Source organism: Ursus maritimus, unplaced genomic scaffold (assembly GCF_017311325.1).
Source record: "Ursus maritimus isolate PB19 unplaced genomic scaffold, ASM1731132v1 scaffold_27, whole genome shotgun sequence".
Classification (NCBI taxonomy): domain Eukaryota; kingdom Metazoa; phylum Chordata; class Mammalia; order Carnivora; family Ursidae; genus Ursus; species Ursus maritimus.
The window spans coordinates 31395410-31417633 of NW_024425230.1; the positions used below are offsets into that span (position 1 = coordinate 31395410).

Sequence of the window (22224 nt, forward strand, 5' to 3'; positions counted from 1 at the left end):
TTTGCCACTATGCTACTGCACTGGCTATATATACATCATTGTGACCATGCAAATAAATGCATCGTGGGACAAATCTGTACGACTGACATTGTAACAAGTATACATTTACACTTTAACAGATTATTACCAAGCTTCATTCAAAGAGGCTGTAGCAGTTTATACTGTTCAAGAGAACCTGGTTTCCCAACAACCCTGTCAACATGGTATATTATCAAACTCCTTGATTCTTGAAATCTAGCAGGTGAAAATGAAGTAACTTCATTAGTTTTGGTTTTATTTTATTTTATGAGTGAAGTTTAAACATCTGAAAGAAGATTTAAGACTATATATTTCTTTTTCTGTGCACTCTCTTCATCCAATTTTGCCAATTTTTCCACTGGGTTTATTTTTTTCCTTAGTGATTCAGTGGGGATTTTTACCTATTTAGAAAACTGGCCCTTTGTTAAGTGTAGAAAATATTTTGTTTCAAATCTGAATGCTCACATTCTGTTGCCATGAAGAAGATCTCTACTTGTATGTAGCAAAGTGTATTAGTTTTAAAATATCTGGATTCCAAATTAATTAACTTTAATATAAAGAGTTAAGAAAGAATTTAAGATTCTACTCCAAATGGCAGCCAAGTTGTTCCAATACCATTTCTCGAACCCACCTTATCTGAAATGCCCTCTTCTACATACACCAAATTCCCTCACACATACTTGACTCTATCTTGTTCCACTACACTGATCATTCTTGTATTTGGTAGGACTAGTTCCTCCTTACCCCCATCCATCTAGTCTTGTTTTTCAGTATTTTACTATTATTCTCTCTCTCCAAATACTCAACTCATTTTTTAATCTCCTTTAGTATCTAAGGTTTTCTTCATAATAGATCGTTCACATTTCTTGCCAAGTTTATTTCTAGCTCTTTTATTCTTTTTGTGGCTCAAATTAAGTGGTACCTTTAATTTCATTCCATTTTCTAACTAGCTGTTATTTGAAAATGCTCATGAAATTTCTGATGTTGCTTGTGACATTCAGATACAAATAGGATACAAAATTCTATACTACAGCACATCAACTATATAAAGAAGGCCCAGAAACAGACATGGAAAATATTTACTCAGTTTAAAATATGGTGCTATTCAGATTGACAAGGATTCTAACTCATTCACAGAACAAGTGAAGGTAAATATTTTGGAAACCAATATTCTCATCCATTAAAAAGAAATCTAGGAAACAAAAGAATCTATTCTCATTACTCCCCACTGGTGAAGGAGATCTGGCACTAACTTGTTGTCAGATCACTAATGGAGAGCATCTGATTTTCAAGACTATAATGGGAAGGAGCATTCTGTAAAGGACAATTAGAGCAGCGTAAAAGATCAATAATTCTAAAATGTTTTATTCACAACTTAAAAACACATATGCATCCTCATGTGCTTTTTTTCAAATAAGAATCCTTGAGATTGAGAGATTAGAGGTCACAATGGTTACCAAATGATCACTGCAAGTAACACCTCTACCTTTGGAACTTCTGGATCAGCGATCATTATAAGAAAAAAAACAAAGCTTTTTATTCTTTAAAGGCTTCTTTTTCAATAATTCTTCTAATTAGATAGAGAACAATACCAAATAAGATAAATTAGAACAATAAATCACACACGTATATCTAAAGATAAAGCAAAAACTAACCTGTGGTATAAACACATTTGTTGTGCTCAAGAATGGTGTCATTATCATGGACTTATCTGGGTATCACCATCCCGTTCCATTTCCCTTTCCCTCCTCCTTTCACATACCTGTTCCCTTACTACCTTGCGCTTACCTACTTGGGTCCCTGACTCAAGGGATTGGATTACTTATCAACAAACTTATTCATAAACAAATCTGACACAGAACACACTAAAAATACATGAAATATTACCTAAAACAGAAATGGTCCTTTAAAAAAAGAACTGAAAGAATAAACACTCTTAAAGCGTTCATCTATCCCTGCCATTTTACATACACAGCAACTCATGTCAAACAGCAGTAAGAACGTTAAGAAGTATCTTTCCTCCATCAGAAGTTGCTCATATAATCTCTTAAGTTAAAGCCATTTCGTTTATAAAAACTGAATAATCAGGGCATCAGTTCCCTCATCCGTAAAATGAAATGAGTTAAAAAGGAATACAGGATCGGACTTAGATTCCCAGCACAAAGATTCAGAAGTGCCTAAGGGGTGAGGGATGGGAGGGTGGACCAGCCTCACAATCTTCAAAGTTGCCTTTATGTAACATATCTGATTCTTAGACTGTACAAATTACTTACTTCATAAAAATGAGGTACCGCATTCCCTAGCAAAGTGGGGAGAGGGTGGTTAGCAAAGCTAGATCTTATGCTTTAATTCGAAACAACATTATTATAAAGTGAATGACTGTTGCCAGGGCTAAGAAACTCCTGAATTGGCCTCAACACACGGGAGTGGAGGTGGGGAATTTATGAACTTTAAAAGTGCCCCCAAAGTCTCAGGAAATTGTTTTTAAAGAAGAGATCACCCACAATAGTGAACTCCAAAATGTTACAAACTAAGCTATCAAAGCATTTATTTAAAAAATTTGTTTGCATGTGGTACTGTATAAAGCTAAAGTTGCTTTCTGGAAGGATAAAGGTATTGAAGATATACTTAATAAAAGGCAAGTATGAGTGTTTGAAGAGAGTGGTGGAAATTGAAACATGGGAATTGTATTAACAAAGGTAAAAAAAAAAAACTCATCCAATTAAAGCTTTAATGGAGTCTCAGGTGACATTTACTTGCAAAACTGAAGAGATTAAAATTATCTTTCTGTATTAGTCTAAAAACCATGAGAAAAGAAGTCCTAGTTTTATCACACTACATTTTTTATAACGCTTGGCACAGTTTCCGTAACTCTTTAACTTACTTTCCAACCCATGTTGCTGTTTGCTTTCTTGTCCTGTCATTCTTTACATAGCCAACCTTCCTTTAAAGAGCAATTTGTTCATCTTTATTGTCTCCATTTCCTTTCCCATCTTCAAGTCAATGATTCTTTAGCACATGCAGTGTGGTTTCTCATCTTACCACACTACTTAAATCAACTTTCCAATATCATTGGTAAACTTCATGTTGTTAATTCCAAATTCACTTTTCAATTCTTTTAAGGTTTTTTGCAGTATTTTTTTTTTTTTTTTTTTTTTTACCATTCTTGGAGGTACATTGTCTTCCTCTGGCTTCTGTATTGCTCTATTTTCCTGGTTCACCTAACTACCACACTTTCAGAGGTTATTTCACAGGTCAATTTCTGTGGGAAATTCTCCCCGACCTAAAACTGGGTTAGGTGTCTAACATGTTCCCACAGCATCATGCCCTATCAAAGTGCTTACCTTTCTTTCTGAATATGTCATTTTACTTATCTACCCAGCTAATCTGTAAATTATCTGAAGCAGGCATTATGCCTTTATTCTCCATTATGTTTCTAACACTTAGAATAGGGCTGGTGCATTGAATTAATGAATAGTAGGCTCTCTACCATCAGTTACAGTGCAAGCAAAATTTACAATGAAAATCTCCAGTTATGATTTTTAATTCTAATTTGTTAAGACTGTTAGACAATACCAAGGGCACTGAGAAAGTTATAGGGGATATTTGTAAGCAGCTAGCTTCAGTACTCAAATTACATTTAAGATTTAAATGAGGGAGGAGCTGGTTATAATAGAGCAGAGAAATGCCTAGGAATAAGGAAACCCCATATAATCTGGGACAAATTCTCTGGGTCTCAGGATTACTTCACAGAAACTTTTATGAACTATACAAATGTCACCTGGCAAAGAGAATTTGTTAAAGACAGAAAATAAAATGGTCAAAACATGAATTTAATGTATTTTTAATAGTAATGTTAATTGTTTTTTTAAATACTCAAGATTGTGATTTAAAGGAGAGGCAAGTTATACAATTCTCAGAATAGTACAGATTTGAAAAAAGAGTATCTTACTTAACTCATTTGAAAGATAAAAATAACTCAGACCCAGTGAGATTTAATAATTACACAAAGCCAAATAGTTAGCATCAGAACTACAATCAAAACTTGAGAATTTGGAAATTCAACTCAACACTTTACCTACAAAGTTATTTTAACTCATTGTTCTATTTCTCACTTAATTAACTTTCTTTAAAAACCTCTTTTCTAAGCACTTGGACGTGAACAAATTAGTTCCACTGAAATGGGCCTCTACAGATACATATATAGACTTCTAAGAAAAACAATGACAAACCTTCAATGTGTTAATATATATAATACTGACAAAGACTTTGTATATAGTAATTAATTAGAAAGAGCTGCTTAACTATTAAAGCAGAGAACACGAATAAGATAGTTATTAAGAGAATGAAGTTATTTCTTAGCTATCTTGAAACATCTTAAAGAGGTGAATTCCAAGTGACTAAATACATTTATGCCACAAATAATATTTTCTTGTAGTTACTAATAAAGTAAGGCCTTCATAGGAATATCATGTCTAAGCCTAAAATTCTTCACTAGACACACCAAAATAAATCGTCTAAATTCAATAGGTTTTAAGGGGGATACTTTCACTCAATTAACTGGTCCCAGTATCTGTTCCAACTCTGTCACCACTTGCTATATTTAAGAATCTCCTTTAGAATTGATCTGTATAAGTGAAACTCTTCTGTTATGAAAAATCCTGAAAGCTCCCTAGTAAAATATTATTAAAGACATTTTATTAGTGTTTTGGATATTTATTTTAAAATGTTAGTTTTAAATCTATCTTATTTTGGATGAAAAGTAATTCTACTCACTGCCCACCTATTAAACAATTCTCCCATGATAGTAAAATAAACTCAGAATAAATTTAGGTGTGTAATGATAAGCTGCTGCTTTAAAAAGCAAACGGGAGGAGGAGGAAAGAACAAGCTCTATTTTTTCTCTTCCTTTCCTTTATCCTAATATTCTGATAGGTTACTGTTTTACTACAATACAATCCCAGACTCCCAGATCTTCCTTTGTTTAAATAAATTTAAGCTGATTTACCCTCTGAAACAGAGAGTCAGTGCTAGCCTTAAACTACCAGATACTCACCGAGTTAGGGTAGTTCAAGTAGCAGATCTGACAAGGCATATCCTGTGCTGATGACCTTGTATTCATCTGGCGTGTTCGAGACTTTTTACTTGGATTAATTACATGACACTCAGCAAAGAGCTTCTCCAGGTTTCCATCAAAGTACCTGCATTATTTAAACAGAAAGGATGAGAGCCCAGCAATAGCACACTGTTAGAGCTCTCCAAAAATCTGATTTCCTATAGGGAACAGCAATGAACTGAATTAAAATAAACCCAGATCATAACCTTTTTTGCTCGGAGGAAAGGAGGTGTATGGCTACAAACTGTAGCAAAATAGAGGGTGTGTGTGTGTGTGTGTGTGTGTGTGTGTGTGTGTGAAAGCAGATTAAAATTTTGTTGCTATTTTGGTATTTTTTTACTTTGTTTTTGTCCCGGGAAGTTAATCTATTAGTATTTTAACAGTACTACAACTAGAACTTAAGAATGAAAGTTGTACTATCGCTAGTGGTACCTTAATGAAAAGTAATGGTATTTTAAAAGGCTAGACTAATATTTTATACAAATTATTTTATTAATAATTTTAGTTACACCAGCTTAAATATATTAGCAAGTAAACTACCTACAAAGTGTACCTTACCCCACAAATCACTTACATGTGTCTCATTCTACGAAACAGATTTCATTTCTAAATATTCTTTCAAAATAATTTTTAATTTACTAGTAAAGGGGAGGAAGGAGGAAACAAAAAAGTGTATCTTAAAATGTTCATATATCAAATAATCTATATACTTAGCTTTTCATAAAACGTTTCTAAAGATACAGAAGTAGTTCACTATCTAAGATATCAAGAACATGGTATGCCAAATACTATCCATAGAGTTTCAAGTGTTTGCAAATTTCTTGACAGAAGACAGTGGCAAATACTTAGCACAGTATTTCCCATTAATCCAGATGAGACATGGTTGCTGGCCTCCTGAAATATCTTAACATTCTAAAGGGAAAAGCAAAAGATACAAAAACTTTCAATTTGTGAATCAATATAACTAGCAAAACTATTAATGAAAAATCTGGTCAAATACTTTGGTTTCAATATAAAGCCTAGGTTTCAAAAACTACAATGTTCTTTACATAAAAACAAGAGGTTCTCAAGTTAAAAAATAAGTGATACTCAAAGGAGATTTCCAATTATTTTTAATGCAGGTCTTGTTCAGATTTTGTGTCAAAGCACTTACTGTATCTCCAGGAAAACACTCAAATGAGAACAAATCACATCAGTCTCTAAGACTAATATCTATTTATAAATAACTACAGAATGTTTCAATGAAATGATCAAATTATTAATCAAAATGTCAACATATTATAAAAGGGGAACTCATATAAGGTTAAAGTCACTGATGATTCAGCTAATCAAAATATATAGAGCAGAAAATCAAACGCTTTCCTCCTAATTATCTCTCAGAAAACCTAAGATGTCAAGTTTTATTTGAAAAGTAGAAAGCATATGAAGCTAACACTAAATACGAACAGGTAAAGCTCTTCCTAGTTGAGAGTCATTTTATGTAATTGTTTCACTAATTACATACATTCTTTTTAAATCATATAGCTTTCCTCTCAAGAATGGTTAAAACTGCTTTTTTGTTCCTTAACCTGATTACCTAATTACTCAGACATGATTCAAACGCTTACTTTGGCCAAAATGTGCCACCCCCCCACCCCAATTTTCTTTATACTGACAGCATCCATTTCCTTCTGGTACCTGTTGTTATTGAAGTCTGTGGTCAAAATTAATTTTTCTCATTTTATAATTCAAACCCTTTTTCAACTGGCATATATATAATTTTGTTTTCTTTCTTCATTCTTGAAATTTAGTAGCTCTGTAGGCTTTATCTTAGCATTCAACTTTTTTTTCGAAATGCCATTCAGGTCTCAATCACTTCAAGATCCTTTTTAGTTATTAAGACTGTGCCCTGCCGTTTGTTTCTCAGAGTCCATAGTCTCTCATGCTTCGTTCCCCCTTCTGATTACCCCCCCTTTCTTTATCCCTTTCTTCTCCTACCCATCTTCCTAGTTCTTATGTTCCATAGATGAGAGAAACCACATATAACAAACTGTGGGCTTCAGAGGGGAGGGGGGTGGGGGAATAGGATAGGCTGGTGATGGGTAGTAAGGAGGGCACGTATTGCATGGTGCACTGGGTGTTACACGCAACTAATGAGTCATCGAACTTTACATCAAAAACCAGGGATGCACTGTATGGTGACTAACATAATAAAAAAAAATATTAAAAAAAAAAAAAAAGACTGTGCCCTGCTGGATTTGTAACTAGTCTTTGTTAATTTGTCTTCCGTGTCTACCATCTGCTAATTCCTTCTTCGTCCTTTTCCCGATTTATGACCTTATTTTCCATAGTATCTGCTCTGTTTCTTGCTGTTGCCAATGTGGTTTTAAGTTACTACTTATCCCTCTTTTCTTAGTTTCATCAACTTCCTTTTTATCTTGTTCTATTGCTTTACCAATTCATCTTTGATCTCTCATCTCACGTCTATGTTTATTTTAATTTCCTTAAAAGAACAAAGAAGCTTTTTCCTTCTAATTATGATAGTTTAATTAAGGACTACCATGCTCAAGAATATGGGTGGATTCTTTTTTTTTTTTTATATTATGTTAGTCACCATACAGTACATCCCCGGTTTCCGATGTAAGGCTCGATGATTCATTAGTTGTGTATAACACCCAGTGCACCATACAATACGTGCCCTCACTACTACCCATCACCAGCCTATCCCATTCCCCCACCCCCCTCCCCTCTGGTAACCCTCTGTGCATTCTCTATATTGCAGAGTCTGTGTCTTGGTTTGTCTTCTCTTTTTTCCTTTGCTAATTTGTTTTGTTTCTTAACTCCCACGTACGAGTGAAATCATATAGTATTTTTTTTTTTTTTTTTTTTAATGATTTTTTATTATATTATGTTAGTCACCATACAGTACATCCCCGGTTTCCGATGTAAGGCTCGATGATTCATTAGTTGTGTATAACACCCAGTGCACCATGCAATACGTGCCCTCCTTACTACCCATCCCCAGCTTATCCCATTCCCCCACCCTCCTCCCCTCTGAAGTCCTCAGTTTGTTTCTCATAGTCCATAGTCTCTCATGTTTCATTCCCCCTTCTGATTACCCCCCTTTCTTTATCCCTTTCTTCCCCTACTGATCATCCTAGTTCTTATGTTCCATAGATGAGAGAAATCATATGATAGTTGTCTTTCTCTGCTTGACTTATTTCACTTAGCATTATCTCCTGCAGTGCCGTCCATGTTGTAGCAAATGTTGAGAACTCATTCTTTCTGATAGCTGAGTAATATTCCATTGTATATATGGACCACAACTTCTTAATCCAGTCATCTGTTGAAGGGCATCTCGGCTCCTTCCACGATTTAGCTATTGTGGACATTGCTGCTATGAACATTGGGGTGCATATGGCCCTTCTCTTCACTACGTCTGTATCTTTGGGGTAAACACCCAGTAGTGCAATGGCTGGATCATAGGGTAGCTCAATTTTTAACTTTTTAAGGGACCTCCACACTGTTTTGCAGAGTGGCTGTACCAACTTGCATTCCCACCAACAATGTAGGAGGGATCCCCTTTCTCCACATCCTCTCCAACAATTGTTGTTTCTTGCCTTGTCTATTTTTGCCATTCTAACTGGCGTAAGGTGGTATCTCAGTGTGGTTTTGATTTGAATTTCCTTGATGGCTAATGATTTTGAACATTTTTTCATGTGTCTGTTAGCCATTTGTATGTCTTCATTGGAAAAGTGTCTGTTCATATCTTCTGCCCATTTTTTGATTTGTTTATTTGTTTCTTGTGTATTGAGTTTGAGAAGTTCTTTGTAGATCTTGGATACCAGTCCTTTCTCTGTAGTGTCATTTGCAAATATATTCTCCCATTCCGTGGGCTGCCTCTTAGTTTTTCTGACTGTTTCCTTGACTGTGCAGAAACTTTTAATCTTGATGAAGTCCCATAAATTCATTTTATCTTTTGTTTCTCTTGCCTTTGGGGATGTGTCATGAAAAAGGTTGCTTTGGCTGATGTCGTAGAGGTTGCTGCCTATGTTCTCCTCTAGGATTTTGATGGATTCCTGTCTCACATCGAGGTCTTTCATCCATTTGGAGTTTATTTTTGTGTATGGTGTGAGATAGTGGTCAAGTTTCAAGGAATATGGGTGGATTCTTAACTCCCATACTTTGTTTACCTGCTCACTTTTTGAAAGTTCCTTTAGTTACATCCTCCCTCATGTGAAACAGGCCAAAATGAAGAGACTGATTCAGTGTGAAGCACTGCTGTTCAGGTATCTAGTTTAATCAGTTAAGACATATTTCTCTGCTTCAGTGACTTTACTAAATAACTGCAAAGTTTATTGCTTCCCTCCTTTCCTGCAACTCTTGCCACCCACCCTTTTGAGAAAACTATTCGTTTGATGAAAATAAAAATGAAGTGAAAATAAAAATAAGAATAGCAGTGTGGTTTTTCCTTTAGTGCAGTCTTTCCTCAATCGGGGAAGGGAAGAATTAGAGTAACCCCACCTCATCTACCACACAGCCTAGATTTCTCTAGATTAAGATTGTTAGAAGGGCAACTGGAGAGGTTTCTCAGTAGAGATTTTAAATCCTCTTCTCTCTCTAGGGTTTTCTGCTCATTCAGCATGTTCACCAAAATACGGGTAAGCAAACTGGCACTTAATTAGTCAATTTTCCAGAATATCTAGATCTTAATTTTTCATTTTACTTGACTTCTAGACAGAAATATACCGAACAATTTTAATTAAATTTTAAGGCACTAACAGTTACGGCCTAAGAACTGTGTGTAATTGTGGGGGGGAGGAGACATGGCTGGTAGGGTACATAGCTGGCTATTGTTTCTTTCTGAATTCTGAATGATGGTGGCATCACTGTTTGCCACTTCAATATTTAATTTTGCCACTAGGAGTTTATCTTAAACGCGCCTCTACAGCTTCACACTTCATAAAAAGACCACTGTTGAAGAAGTACTTATTTTCACAACAGAATCAGAAAAGCAAAAAGGTTAAGCTAATTCAAAGTTATATAGTGTGCTTTTGTACTGTATATTCCTAGCTGTTCAGAGTTCAAACCTCCTTACAGATTTTTAATGTTCCCATTACGTATTTATAACAAGTCGATTATCTATTGCTATAGTCTGAGAGGAAACAAACACACACACGAAAACCTATAAAAATGCGTTATATATGTCCATGTATAAACATGCATGTACACACACTTTTATTTCCAAATAACCAAATCATTTTTGTTAAAGTATTCTCGTATGGCATTTTATGGGTACCAGATTTCAATTTCAAAAGGCAACAGAACAGTCACAATTATCCTATACCTTTAATTATAGTTCTGATAAAGCACTAAAAAGGTCTGTGACACCGAGATCTCTTCCAGGAATTGCAATTTCAACTACTATTTAGGTCCTATTAACCTGCTTCTAATGGTGTAATATTTCTACTTTTAGAAAAGGTATACTTGGGCAAAAATGTCAAAGGAGCAAAGGAACAGCTTAAGTTTGTTTAAATCATATGGATGAGTAAGAACTGTGATCATACTTATGAAAAGCAAAAATAATAGATAGGGTAGGAAAAGGAGTCTTAGAACAGTACAACTGAACCACAGAGTAAAAAAATACACTGAGAGAAGGCTTTCCCACATATAAACGTTAGTTTCAAAGCTTAATCCTCATATTCCATAGAAAGAAGCCAGTGGATGCAGTAGAGTAGAGTAGTATAAGCACACTGTTAAGATACAGTAAAGTCAACAGTTCTTCCTCTTCTAGGGAATGAGACTAAAACTGAAGATCTGGAGTAACAGTTTTCACTTAAAATCCTTAAAACTATTAGACTTTTAAAAAACTGTGTTACTTTGATAAAAATTTAAATTTAAAAAAGGGCTCTTGAAGTAGAATGTGGTTTTTAATGGTATTTTCTCAAAAGAAGGAATAAAGTTAGAATGTAAAATGACTGAGACACATATGAACCTCTACCAGGTAAAGTTCAGAATTCCAGAAAACTAAAACTTATGGATAGAAAAGTAAGGACTTAGGGATAGAAAATCTTTTTTCTAAGGAAGACTTTTGGCCCTCATAAGAAAAAAGATCTAATGAGGACTTACACATATCTATAAGAACTTGTTTTAAAGTTTTGTGGGGGTTTTTTTAATGCTAATCTAAAAAATAAGTTTAGTTCTCATTTTAATATTAATGTATTATATGTGGTTTACAGCTAAATAAACATACTGGTCATGTATTTTTTAAAAATACTTTTTGAGATTCTAAGACTCTTCTATGAGAAAATCAACCTAATAAAAAAACCAGCACGTTCCTGAGCTTGCTTACTGCTGAGCAAAAGAGCACTTGACAAAGAAGCTACTAAACAAGTTGCAGTACAAAAATTGTAGTGTGTATTATTTTTAAAAAAGATTCCATTTTTAAAGTCTCTACACCCAACATGGGACTTGAACTCGCAACCCCGAGATCCAGAGTCACGTGTTTTACTGAGCCAAGCCAGGTGCCCCATTATTACATAATTTTTAAAAGTTTTATTTAAGTTCCAGTTAACATACAGTGTAATTTAGTTTCAGGTGTACAATATAGTGATTTAACACTTCCATCCAACACCCGGTGCTTATCACAAGTGCCCTCTTAATACCCATCACCTATTTCACCCAATCCCCCATTCACCTCCCCCCTGGTAATTACCAGTTTGTTCTCTAGAGTTAAGCGTCTGTTTCTTGGTTTGCCCCCCTTCCCTTTGCTCCTTTTGTTTTGTTTCTTAATTCCACACATGAGTGAAATCATACGTATTTATCTTTCTCTGACTGACTTATACTCTCTAGCTCTATCCATGTTGCTGCAAATGGCAAGGTTTCATTGTTTTTTATCTCACTGCATCATTTTTGAGAAACTTTCTGCCATTTGTTTCTTCATACCTTATCCTTTTTGGTTCTGAGCCACGATGAAAGCAAATATATTAAGAAATGAACCTCAGTGAAACAGATGTAAGATAACTCCTTCTAGGCCTGAATTAGCACAATTGTAACAGAAACACAATAATCTATGTCATCTTCCCAAAAGGCTCCCACTCCGTTACCAAAAAAAATTAAATATACTAAAGCCAAAAGAACAGTAAATTGAACTCCCACATACCCATCATCCAGCTTTAACCATTACCAACATTTTGCTAATCAAAAGGCTTTTCTGAGAAATACAATTTTATTCTTACACAAACTATGAAACTATGCCAGACATTTTAAGAAAAAACTAATGACTATTCCCCTCACAGGTAGTTGTCTGCGTTCGTGGCTTGATTAGGATTATTTCAATTTACCAAATTCTAACCTAAAGCCTCGGAAACTTCAAGAACATTACGGTATCCAAGACTTTGTAACTTATTTACACATGTGTACTCTCCACACCTCCACCTGAAGAAAAGCTTCGAAGCTTTTATTATTTTCTGAAAAGAGACTATGGCCCCCAAAATGACAAGAACCAATATTATTTTCTAAAATGATTTGTTTACTTCAAAGAAAACAAAGACAGTGGCTTCTGTGCCCTCTGCCCAAATATGTGCATGTAAGGGAAACGTCTACACCCTCTGCTCTGCTCAATGTTCTTTCCTCCTGCCACACAACAGCAGCACAACTTAGTAAAACGAAACAAGCTACTTGTTTCATGCAATAGTGGATCTGATTCCAACTGAAGATAAATATGAAAAATATATACAAGATATTTTAAAATGATATCATTTTATTATTTTGATAACGATGTCTCAATATATTTAATGGAAGTCCTCAGGTTGTAAATGTTGAGCACCTATAAACCAAAAAAGTGTATTTAAAATCTAGCTATGCTAAAACTAAGAATAAGGCATCAAAATACAAGACAGTATATATTTAATATCCATTTTTTTAAAGATTTTATTTATTTACTTGACAGAGATAGAGACAGCCAGCGAGAGAGGGAAGACAAGCAGGGGGAGTGAGAGAGGAAGAAGCAGGCTCATAGCAGAGAAGCCTGATGTGGGGCTCGATCCCACAATGCCGGGATCACTCCCTGAGCTGAAGGCAGACGCTTAACCGCTGTGCCACCCAGGCGCCCCTAATATCCATTTTTACATAGTTCCCTCACATATTAAGTAACGGTATGTGGGAACTGTGCTGGTCAGTGGCAGTGTTTACGGCTGTGAAGGAAAGAGATGGGACAGCTATTTCAATATGACACACTAAGTGTACAAGAGGTGGGAGGAGAATGCTAGTTAAGTATAGAAAATAGCAACTAACTTCAATTCGGAGATTAAGGTGTCCTAGGGGCATCAGATGAGTTGCACATGATACAAATTGTACATGATGTCTGTCAGTACAACCCCAGAATGAAATATTATTGGTGCTCTCTGAGTTTAAAATATAGCTCTTGAGAAAACTGGGGCCTGAATAGTCAAGGGTATCCTAAGAGAGTGTAGAGGAGTAAGTATAGACATACAGAACAGAGTGAAAGTATGAAAGGTTTTCAAAAGTCAGAGGGTATAGCTTTGATGTGGTAGGAACCAGAAAGGTAGTGGACGTTGATAAAATGAGTTGATATGGTCAAAGTTTAGGACGGATGTGATACCAGAGGCCAGGAAGGCAGTGAGGAAACTGTCTTGGCAAAATGTTGATTTACTTACAGGTAAGCAAAGGTACTATTAATCCTAAAACAATCCAGAAAGCAAACTGAACCTTCCCTTTTAAGGCTGTTCCTTTTCCTATGCGTACGTGTGTGTTTTAAAGTTATTTTTATCGGGATATAACACAATTCTAGAAAAGCACATATATATCAACGGACAGCTTACAAATTGTTATAAAGCAAATACTTGTGTATAACCAACCCAGGACAAGAACTAGAATACTGCTAGTGCTTCAGAAACACTCCAAACATCCCTTCTCATTAACAAACTCTTCTTTCTCCAAGACATAATCACTATCCTATTTTTTCTTTATAGTTTAACTGCCTAATATGCATCCTTAAACAATATGGCTTAGTTTTGCCTGTTTGTAAATTGCATATAAACAAAAATCATATAGGACATAGGTATTTAGAGCTCTTCCTTTCACTAAATATGATTTTTTTTAAAGATTCATCTATGTAGTCACTTGCAGCTCTAATTTATTTTTTGTTGCTGAAGTTATTACAGAAATATACCGTAACTATACACCTATCTATAGACATTTGAGTTGTTTTGTAGGTTGGAGGGAGCTATTATGAATAATGCTGCTATGAGCACACTTAATTTAGATGTGCATATTTCTTTCTACTACGTATATACCTGGGAGTGGAATTACTGGGTCAAAGATATATGTGTAAATACTAACAAAAAAAATAGTAAAACATTTTTACAGGTCTTTCTAAATTAACTTATCTGTAGACTCCTTTGGATTTCCTACGTACACAATTCATATCATCAGTGAATATTAACTGTTTATCATCTCCCTTACAACTATGATACTTTACACTGCTGGCTAGGATCATCCTCAGCATTATGCTGAACAGAGGTGAAAATAACAGATACCCATGTCTTAAACTCTGAAATCTTTTCAACATTTCAGCATGAACTATGATTATCTCCTACAGGTGTTTTTATAAATTTACTAGATTAACATACTTCCCTTTTGTGCCTATTTTCCTAACGGCTTCTTTTTAAAATCATGAATGATGACTGATTTTTTGGAACTGCTCCTCTGTATCTACTGATACGTTTTTTCTTATTAAAATTTGTTCAAGTGACCATATTGAATTATTCCAGGTTAAACCAACCTAGGATTCCTGGGATAAATCAGAGTTGTTCAGGCTGGGTTATTATCCTTTTTATCTATTGCTGAACTCAATTCACAAATATTGTGGGCTTTGTTTTTTGCATCTGTGTAAGTGAAAGAAACTGACAAGTAATGTTTTAGTTGGGTTTTGAAATCAAAGTTATGACAGCCTTATGAAGATGCGGAATCCTCATTTTGTCTTCTAAAAGAATCCAAGGTTAGAGAATGTAAGGTTGGAGTTATTATCTCATGAAGTGTTGGTAGAATTTTCCAGTATATCCATCTGGACTTATTTTCTTTACAGAAAATTTCACTTTATAGTGATAGCTCATATAGGTTTTCTATTTATTTCTCAAGTCAATTTCAGTAAATTGCAAATTTCTAAGAATTTATCCATTTCATGTAAAATTTCAAATTCTGACACAATTATCCATAATACCTTAGAAGTTTCTTAAAAATATCTGCGGGATTCAAAGTGACATTCTTTTTCATTCCTAATACTAGTTATTTGTACCTTTTTTTCCTTGATTAATCTCATCTGGGTATCAATGTTAATCAGTCTTTTAAAAAAAATCTTTTGGCTCCTTCAGCCAAAGAAACACTGTATGTTTCTTTCCTGTTTTATTAAATTCTGCTCTTATTTCTTCTTGTAATTTCTCTGAATTTACTGTATCGCTCGTCTTCTACTGTGACACGTCTAGCTCATTAGTTGAGACTTAAGATGAAAGCTTAGTTCATTACTTTCCTTATATATGCATTTAAAGTTATAAACTCTACTTCTTTTTTTTTTATGTTTTTTTATTATATTATGTTAGTCACCATACAGTACATCCCTGGTTTTTGATGTAAAGTTCGATGATTCATTTATAAACTCTACTTCTTAAGCACAACTTAGACTGCATTCCACAATTTCCTCCTTAATATTCAAATAGTTGCTTAAATAACATTAGGCATATTTGATACTTCAACAACACTAACAGAACTTAGAATGTTGACTTAAAAGAATACAAAGGTTAGTTACAACATAAAGGTGTTTATATTAATTAAAAGACGGTACTGTTTATGAAAACATTTTCCAAGAACACAGTATTCTAAATTGACATTTGTCTTTCAATCTACTGAGGTATCATCTTCCACTGTTGCTGTTAAGTCAGCTGTTCTCTAAAAAGAATATGTAAGTATAATATACACTTTCTATATATTTTTCTCTATATACATAATAGATGTACACAAATTTTTACTCCTTGTATCTTGCTTTTATGATTGCCTATTTTTGCTGTTGTTTCTGTAGTTGTACTATGTTTTAAAATGTGGATTTCAAAAAAAATGTGGATTTCTTTTTACCATACTTCATGAAATCTAAAATGCTTTGGTACTGAAATTTCATGATCTTACCAGAAAGTGAAATGGGAAAATTTTCACATAAGTCAGTATTTCAATCTTGTTGGACTGCAAGGTGCCATCGATTGAAAGATGCATTCAAATTTTTAGCACAATAAAAGACCTTAGAATCAATGAAATAGTATTTATTATGCATGGTTAACTGTTAGGCTTCTTAAATTCAGTGGCATTTTCTTCTTTCATCAATCTGGAAAATTATCAGCCATTATATCTTCAAATACTACCTTTGGCTCATTTTCTCCTAAAACTCAGTAAGATCTTCTCATTATGTCCTCTACATTTCTTAACTTCTCTTCTGCATTTTCCATCTTTTAGTGTAAGTACGTAATTTAGATAGTGGTTTGTTTTGATCTTCTAGTATACTAAGCCTCTCTTTAGCTTTGTCCAATCTGCTGTTAAATTAATTCACTCAGTTAATATTGTTTATTTTGTTTAGTTACAGAAATTCTGTCTTTTTCGAGTTGTTTTCCTAACCTTGCTGGAACCAGATCATGCCTCCTAACAAACAGTTTCAACACTTAACACTTGACTTATTTCAATAGCTGCTTTTAATGTTTAACTTGACACTGGTTCCATACCCATATGAACTGCACAGATAGAAATGGAACTATGAATTGAAAAAATAAAATACAATAAATTAAAAATAAATAAGAAGAAAAAATTCTTTTTCATACCTTTAAGACAGCTCATACTTTTTAGTTCCCTGTTGATGGTATACCCATTTGATCCAGTTCTGACAATTCTAATATCTGGAGTACCAATTTGTTATGTTTTAATTAAAAAAAAATAATTTGGGGAAGTAGTTTGAGGCCTTAATGTTCTTTTCCTAGAAGAGGTTTTTATTTGTTTGTCAAGTGCCTGGATACATTAACAGTCTAGGACCATCTTAATCTACATTCAAGGCTTAAGGTTTTCTGGGGCACCCAGATGACATGAATATTATCTTTAATCTTTAGAAGAGCTAGTTTACCTAATCCTCATTCTTGGTGTGCCTAAGACTCCAACTTTTCCCCCCACTAACCGAAGGGCCAATAAAAATCACAGCTACCTTAGCTACTCTTAGCTACCTCTCCTAGATCAGAATATACTTCCAGTGCAAAGCAGACTGGAATGCTTGGCTCATCTCACTAGATTTCCATATTCTTTTAGGCTTTTTTTTTTTTTTTTTTTAAGATTTTATTTATTTATTTGACAGAGAGAGAAACAGCCAGCAAGAGAGGGAACACAAGCAGGGGGAGTGGGAAAGGAAGAAGCAGGCTCCCAGCCAAGGAGCCTGATTTGGGGCTCGATCCCAGAACGCCGGGATCACGCCCTGAGCCGAAGGCAGACGCTTAACGACTGAGCCACCCAGGCGCCCCTCTTTTAGGCTTTAACCCTCTAATTCCTATTCTACTAATTCTTCGATATTCTTAATTTTTAAAAAAGATTTTATTTATTTGAGATAGAGCATGAAGAGAGCATGAGCAGGGGGGAAGGAGCAGAGGGAGAGGGAGAAGCAGGCTCCCCAGTGAGCAAGGAACCTGATGCGTGGCTCCATCCCAGGACCCCAGGATCACGACCTGAGCTGAAAGCAGACACTTAACTGACTGAGCCATCCAGGTGCTCCAGATATTCTTGACTTTTAAAAGATGTTTCAATATCACATAGATTTCTCTACTGTATTTAGTGGATAGAATGGTCCAAATTACCAGAAGTTTTCCAGAGTCTCATATTTTCTGTCACAGTTCACCTTAACATCTCTTCCACCTATACTCTGCTTTCAATTAACCATCACCATCCTAAGTCAAGCCAACATTTTCCTTTCACCTGGATTATTAAAAAAGTTTTCCAATGGGACATCCTGCCAATAGAGAATCAGCTCATATTATCACTAAACTTTTTCCTGCAATAATGCCCTTATATCACATTTCTCCATAAAACCACCTTCAAACCTTTCCACTTAATAGGAAAAGAAAAGTCAAATTCACTTGCTTAGAATTCAAGGTCCATAGTGTGCTTCCTATTAAACATGCCCCATCATCTTCCTTCTATCTTTCACGTACTCCAGTTGCTCTAAATCTCATTACCACTCAACATATGTTCCTTAAATTACCCCCTTCCCCCAACTTGTTTCCTGAACCTGAAATGCCCAGGTTCCCACTTTGCCTGCCCTCCGAAGCCCAATCAAATGCCATCTCATCAACAAATCCTTTCCTACCTGAGCCAGAAATAACCTTTTATGTATTCCCTTAAAGCTTTATCTCTAAGTACCTTAAGGGTAAAATGGTGTATGATACATTGTTCTGTGTACCTGTTCATCACCAAACCTCTGCTCAATGTCTTTTACACAGCTGATATTCAAAAACATTCTTGAAATTTATGAAGTAGTAAGACAGCAGGGATACTAAGGACAACAAATAACTTCAGATGAAGTAACTAATGGAGAATATTGCTCCAAGTTCATACAGCTAGGAGGTAGTGGAGCAGAGATCCCATGTTCTTAACCACCATAATATTAGTAAGAAGGCACGTTTGCTGCTTTCCATACATGTTCCCTGATGACACCTAAACTGTTTAAACAATAAAAACCCACTACACTAGAGAAGACTGATGAATGCCATGACAAAAGCCTGGTTTCTGACAAACCAAATTTACTCTTCACATCCCAGAAGTTAACTGTGAAATAATGTATTATTAGTGATGTTCCTGAGAAAAGTTCCATACCATCATAATAACATACAAGTACTGTTTCTAGTAACTATTCACTAAATGGTGGCTTCAGAATGGAAGCTGGAAAGCTATTTGCAACATAGTCTGCATTGAAATCAATCTTCAAGGTTCTTTGATTACACCTATCCATGAAAAGCAGTGAGTCATCAACCACCTATATATTTCTCCTCACTTCAAATATACCAATTATCACACCCACCTTATAGAGAACATACTGATTTTCTTTTTTTACTTGTTATCAACTAAAAAAGCTTGATGGGGGGGGGGGTTCTCTCTAGTTCCTGACATACTGAAATCTGATTTACAAGCTTGTCATGATTTACAGAAATTACATGCATATTACAAAAAGTAAAGCCTAGAAATGGTTGAACTAAAATATTTACTAAACACTGACTACATATTAGGAATTGTGTTATGTACTAGCAATGAAAGATGAGTAAGATAGTTCTTACGCACAAACAACTCTAACAGAAGTGTTGAAATATTAAACACATATAAAAAGGCCAATGAAGAAGTGATTAACTGTCTTGAGAAATAAGAATAGCCATCTTAGAAGTAAAGTGTAAGTTGGGTTTTATTTTATTTTATTTTTTTTAAAGATTTATTTATTTATTTATTCGACAGAGATAGAGACAGCCAGCGAGAGAGGGAACACAAGCAGGGGGAGTGGGAGAGGAAGAAGCAGGCTCATAGCGGAGGAGCCTGATGTGGGGCTCGATCCCACAACGGCGGGATCACGCCCTGAGCCAAAGGCAGACGCTTAACCGCTGTGCCACCCAGGCGCCCCATAAGTTGGGTTTTAAAGAACAATTAGGAAAAGGGAAAATATGGAAGGCATGCCAGGCACGGGCCAATGACAGTACAGTTCCAGAAGTGCTCCCTAGGGCTTTGTAGCTAACAGTCTACATAGATATCCACAGAATAACTAATGTCAGACAAAGAAAACCGTTGCAAAGTTGAGTCAACACAAAAATGAATTTGGTGACATCTTAAAAGTTGTGTACTACTGAAATATAAGAACAGAAATAAAGATAATAGAAAGGCAGACAGAAGCTGGATTTTTAGAGATTTACTTATTTGAGAGAGAGAGCATGAGCAGGGGGAGAGGGAGAACGAGAGAAGCAGACTTCTCCATGAGATCACGACCTGAGCCGAAATCAAGAGTCAGAAGCTTAACCGATTGAGCCACTCAGGCGCCCAGAAACTGGATTTTTTAAAATGTCTTGTCAGGGGAGGTGGGTGGGAAGAATGGGCAAAATAGGTACAAATTTCCAGTTATAAAATGAGTTAAGTCATAGAGATGAAAAAGTACAGCACAGGGAATATAGTCAGTAATATCATAATAACATTATATGGTGACAGAGGGTAACTACATTTATCATGGTAAGCACTAAGTGATGTATAGAATTGCTGAATCATTATGTTGTACACCTTAAACTAACATAACATTGTACGTCAACTGTATTTCAATAGTAATAATTAAAAAATCTAAAATAAAAAAAAAAGTCTTGTCGTAAAAAGAAAGGGAAAAAAGGACAACTCACTTTCCCAGTCTCTCCTGCTGAAAGGATTCTGGCCTAGCAGGAGCAGGGTAACCTATAGTTTATGAAAAGCACAGTACTTAAAGAAGATTTGATGAGGAATTCATTCTGTCAAAAGGGTAGGATACATTTAGCTTTCAGAGGCCAAAACAGCAGAAATACTAGTTGTGACGTCACATGCCCAATATCGATATGAGCTGTGATGCCTGTGCCCAATGGCAACAGCAATAGCACATTTACTCAAATAGGCTGACACTATGATTTGGGCACTTTCCCTGGACGCATAGCCTTCATTTAGTGGATGATTCTCAGTCTTTACTGTTGTTTTCACCCATCCTCTTCAAGTATATTTACAACTAAAAACCCTGATATACCAGGAAAGGAGAGGGCTCAAGATAAGACAGATGAAATAATGGAAGCAACATCCCACAAAAATCATAAGCTCAAAGCCCAGATGGAAAGATCAGCCTTTAAAGTTTAGAAGGAAAAGGGCGGATAGAGTTGTTGCGTTTTGCTTCATGTAGAGGAGCACGGGAAGAAATCCAGTGAATAGAGAAAACTCCATTTAATTTAGACAACAGAAAAGAAATTAACTTACAGAGTAAAAATGTAGAAGGCTGGGTAGTAAAGAAAATGGCAAAGGTCTAGAAAGCTGCTATGAAAGAGAAAACACCAAAAAATTTAAATAGTCCCTTCCCCATTAGCCCCTCACCGCCTTCACCAAAATGTATTTTTAAAAGAATAAATTACTTGTTTGGGTGGTCAGGACAAATTGGCTTAAACCATGAACTAGAAGTCTGGGGGCAAATAAGAATTACTGGCAAAAATCTTACTTATAACTCTATGGCCCTCACTAGATCGTAAGCTCCTCCTCCATGGCAGGGACTAGGGCTCTGTAATGAATAAACAAACAAAAAATTAATATGCCTGGTATATGGAAATGAGGAAAGACAGTAGAGAGACAGGACAGAATTTGAAGTACTTCGCAATTTTGCCTAGGATAAGATTTCTCTTTAAGTATGTCAAAATGAAAAGAAAATGATACTTGAACATATTGTATTACCAACTGAGAAATACGATTTTTTAAAAAATGCTATGTAGGGGCGCTTCAGTGGCTCAGTTAGTTAAATGTCCACCTTCAGCTTGGGTCCTGGTCCTGGGGTCCTGGGATTGAGCCCTGCGTCCTCGGTCTCCTTGCTCAGCGGGGAGCCTGCTTCTCCCCCTACCTCTCCCCCTGCTTGTGCTCTCTCTCTCTCTCAAATAAATAAATCTTTAAATCTTTAAATCAATCAATAAACAAAGCAAGCTATGTAACAAAATTATTGGCCACACTGCCTAACTTTTCTTATGATTCTTGGGATCCTAAATTGTTACAAGATTGTCATACGAGTCACCTTCATATTTATACTCAAGGACAGGAAGATGCATACACAGTGTCACTGAAGCTAAGCCTCCTTACATTCTGGGTTTCTTCTCATTTTCCAAGGGTATTATATTAAGGGAGGAGGAAGGAGAAAGAACGGAAAGGGGCCTCGGCATTGGTGTGTTTTAAAGTTCTCAGGTGATTCTAATGTGCAACCCCTTTAATAGTTTATCAGTTGATTCTCTGGGGTTTCCTAGGTAGATATTATATGGTCTACAAAAATTTCTCTTCCT

The 22224-nt window shown here is 35.4% G+C and overlaps 1 protein-coding gene across 2 annotated transcripts in view; it reads right to left on the minus strand.

Moving 5' to 3' along the window:
• The window catches only part of ARIH1 (ariadne RBR E3 ubiquitin protein ligase 1), a 117764-nt gene that overhangs the window by 40977 nt on the left and 54563 nt on the right, over positions 1-22224 (minus strand). For both annotated transcript variants that reach the window (XM_040643022.1, XM_008708657.2), the window contains exon 3: positions 5075-5219. In XM_040643022.1, coding sequence (XP_040498956.1) covers positions 5075-5219 — 145 coding nt within the window. The remainder of the gene's footprint in view (positions 1-5074; positions 5220-22224) is intronic.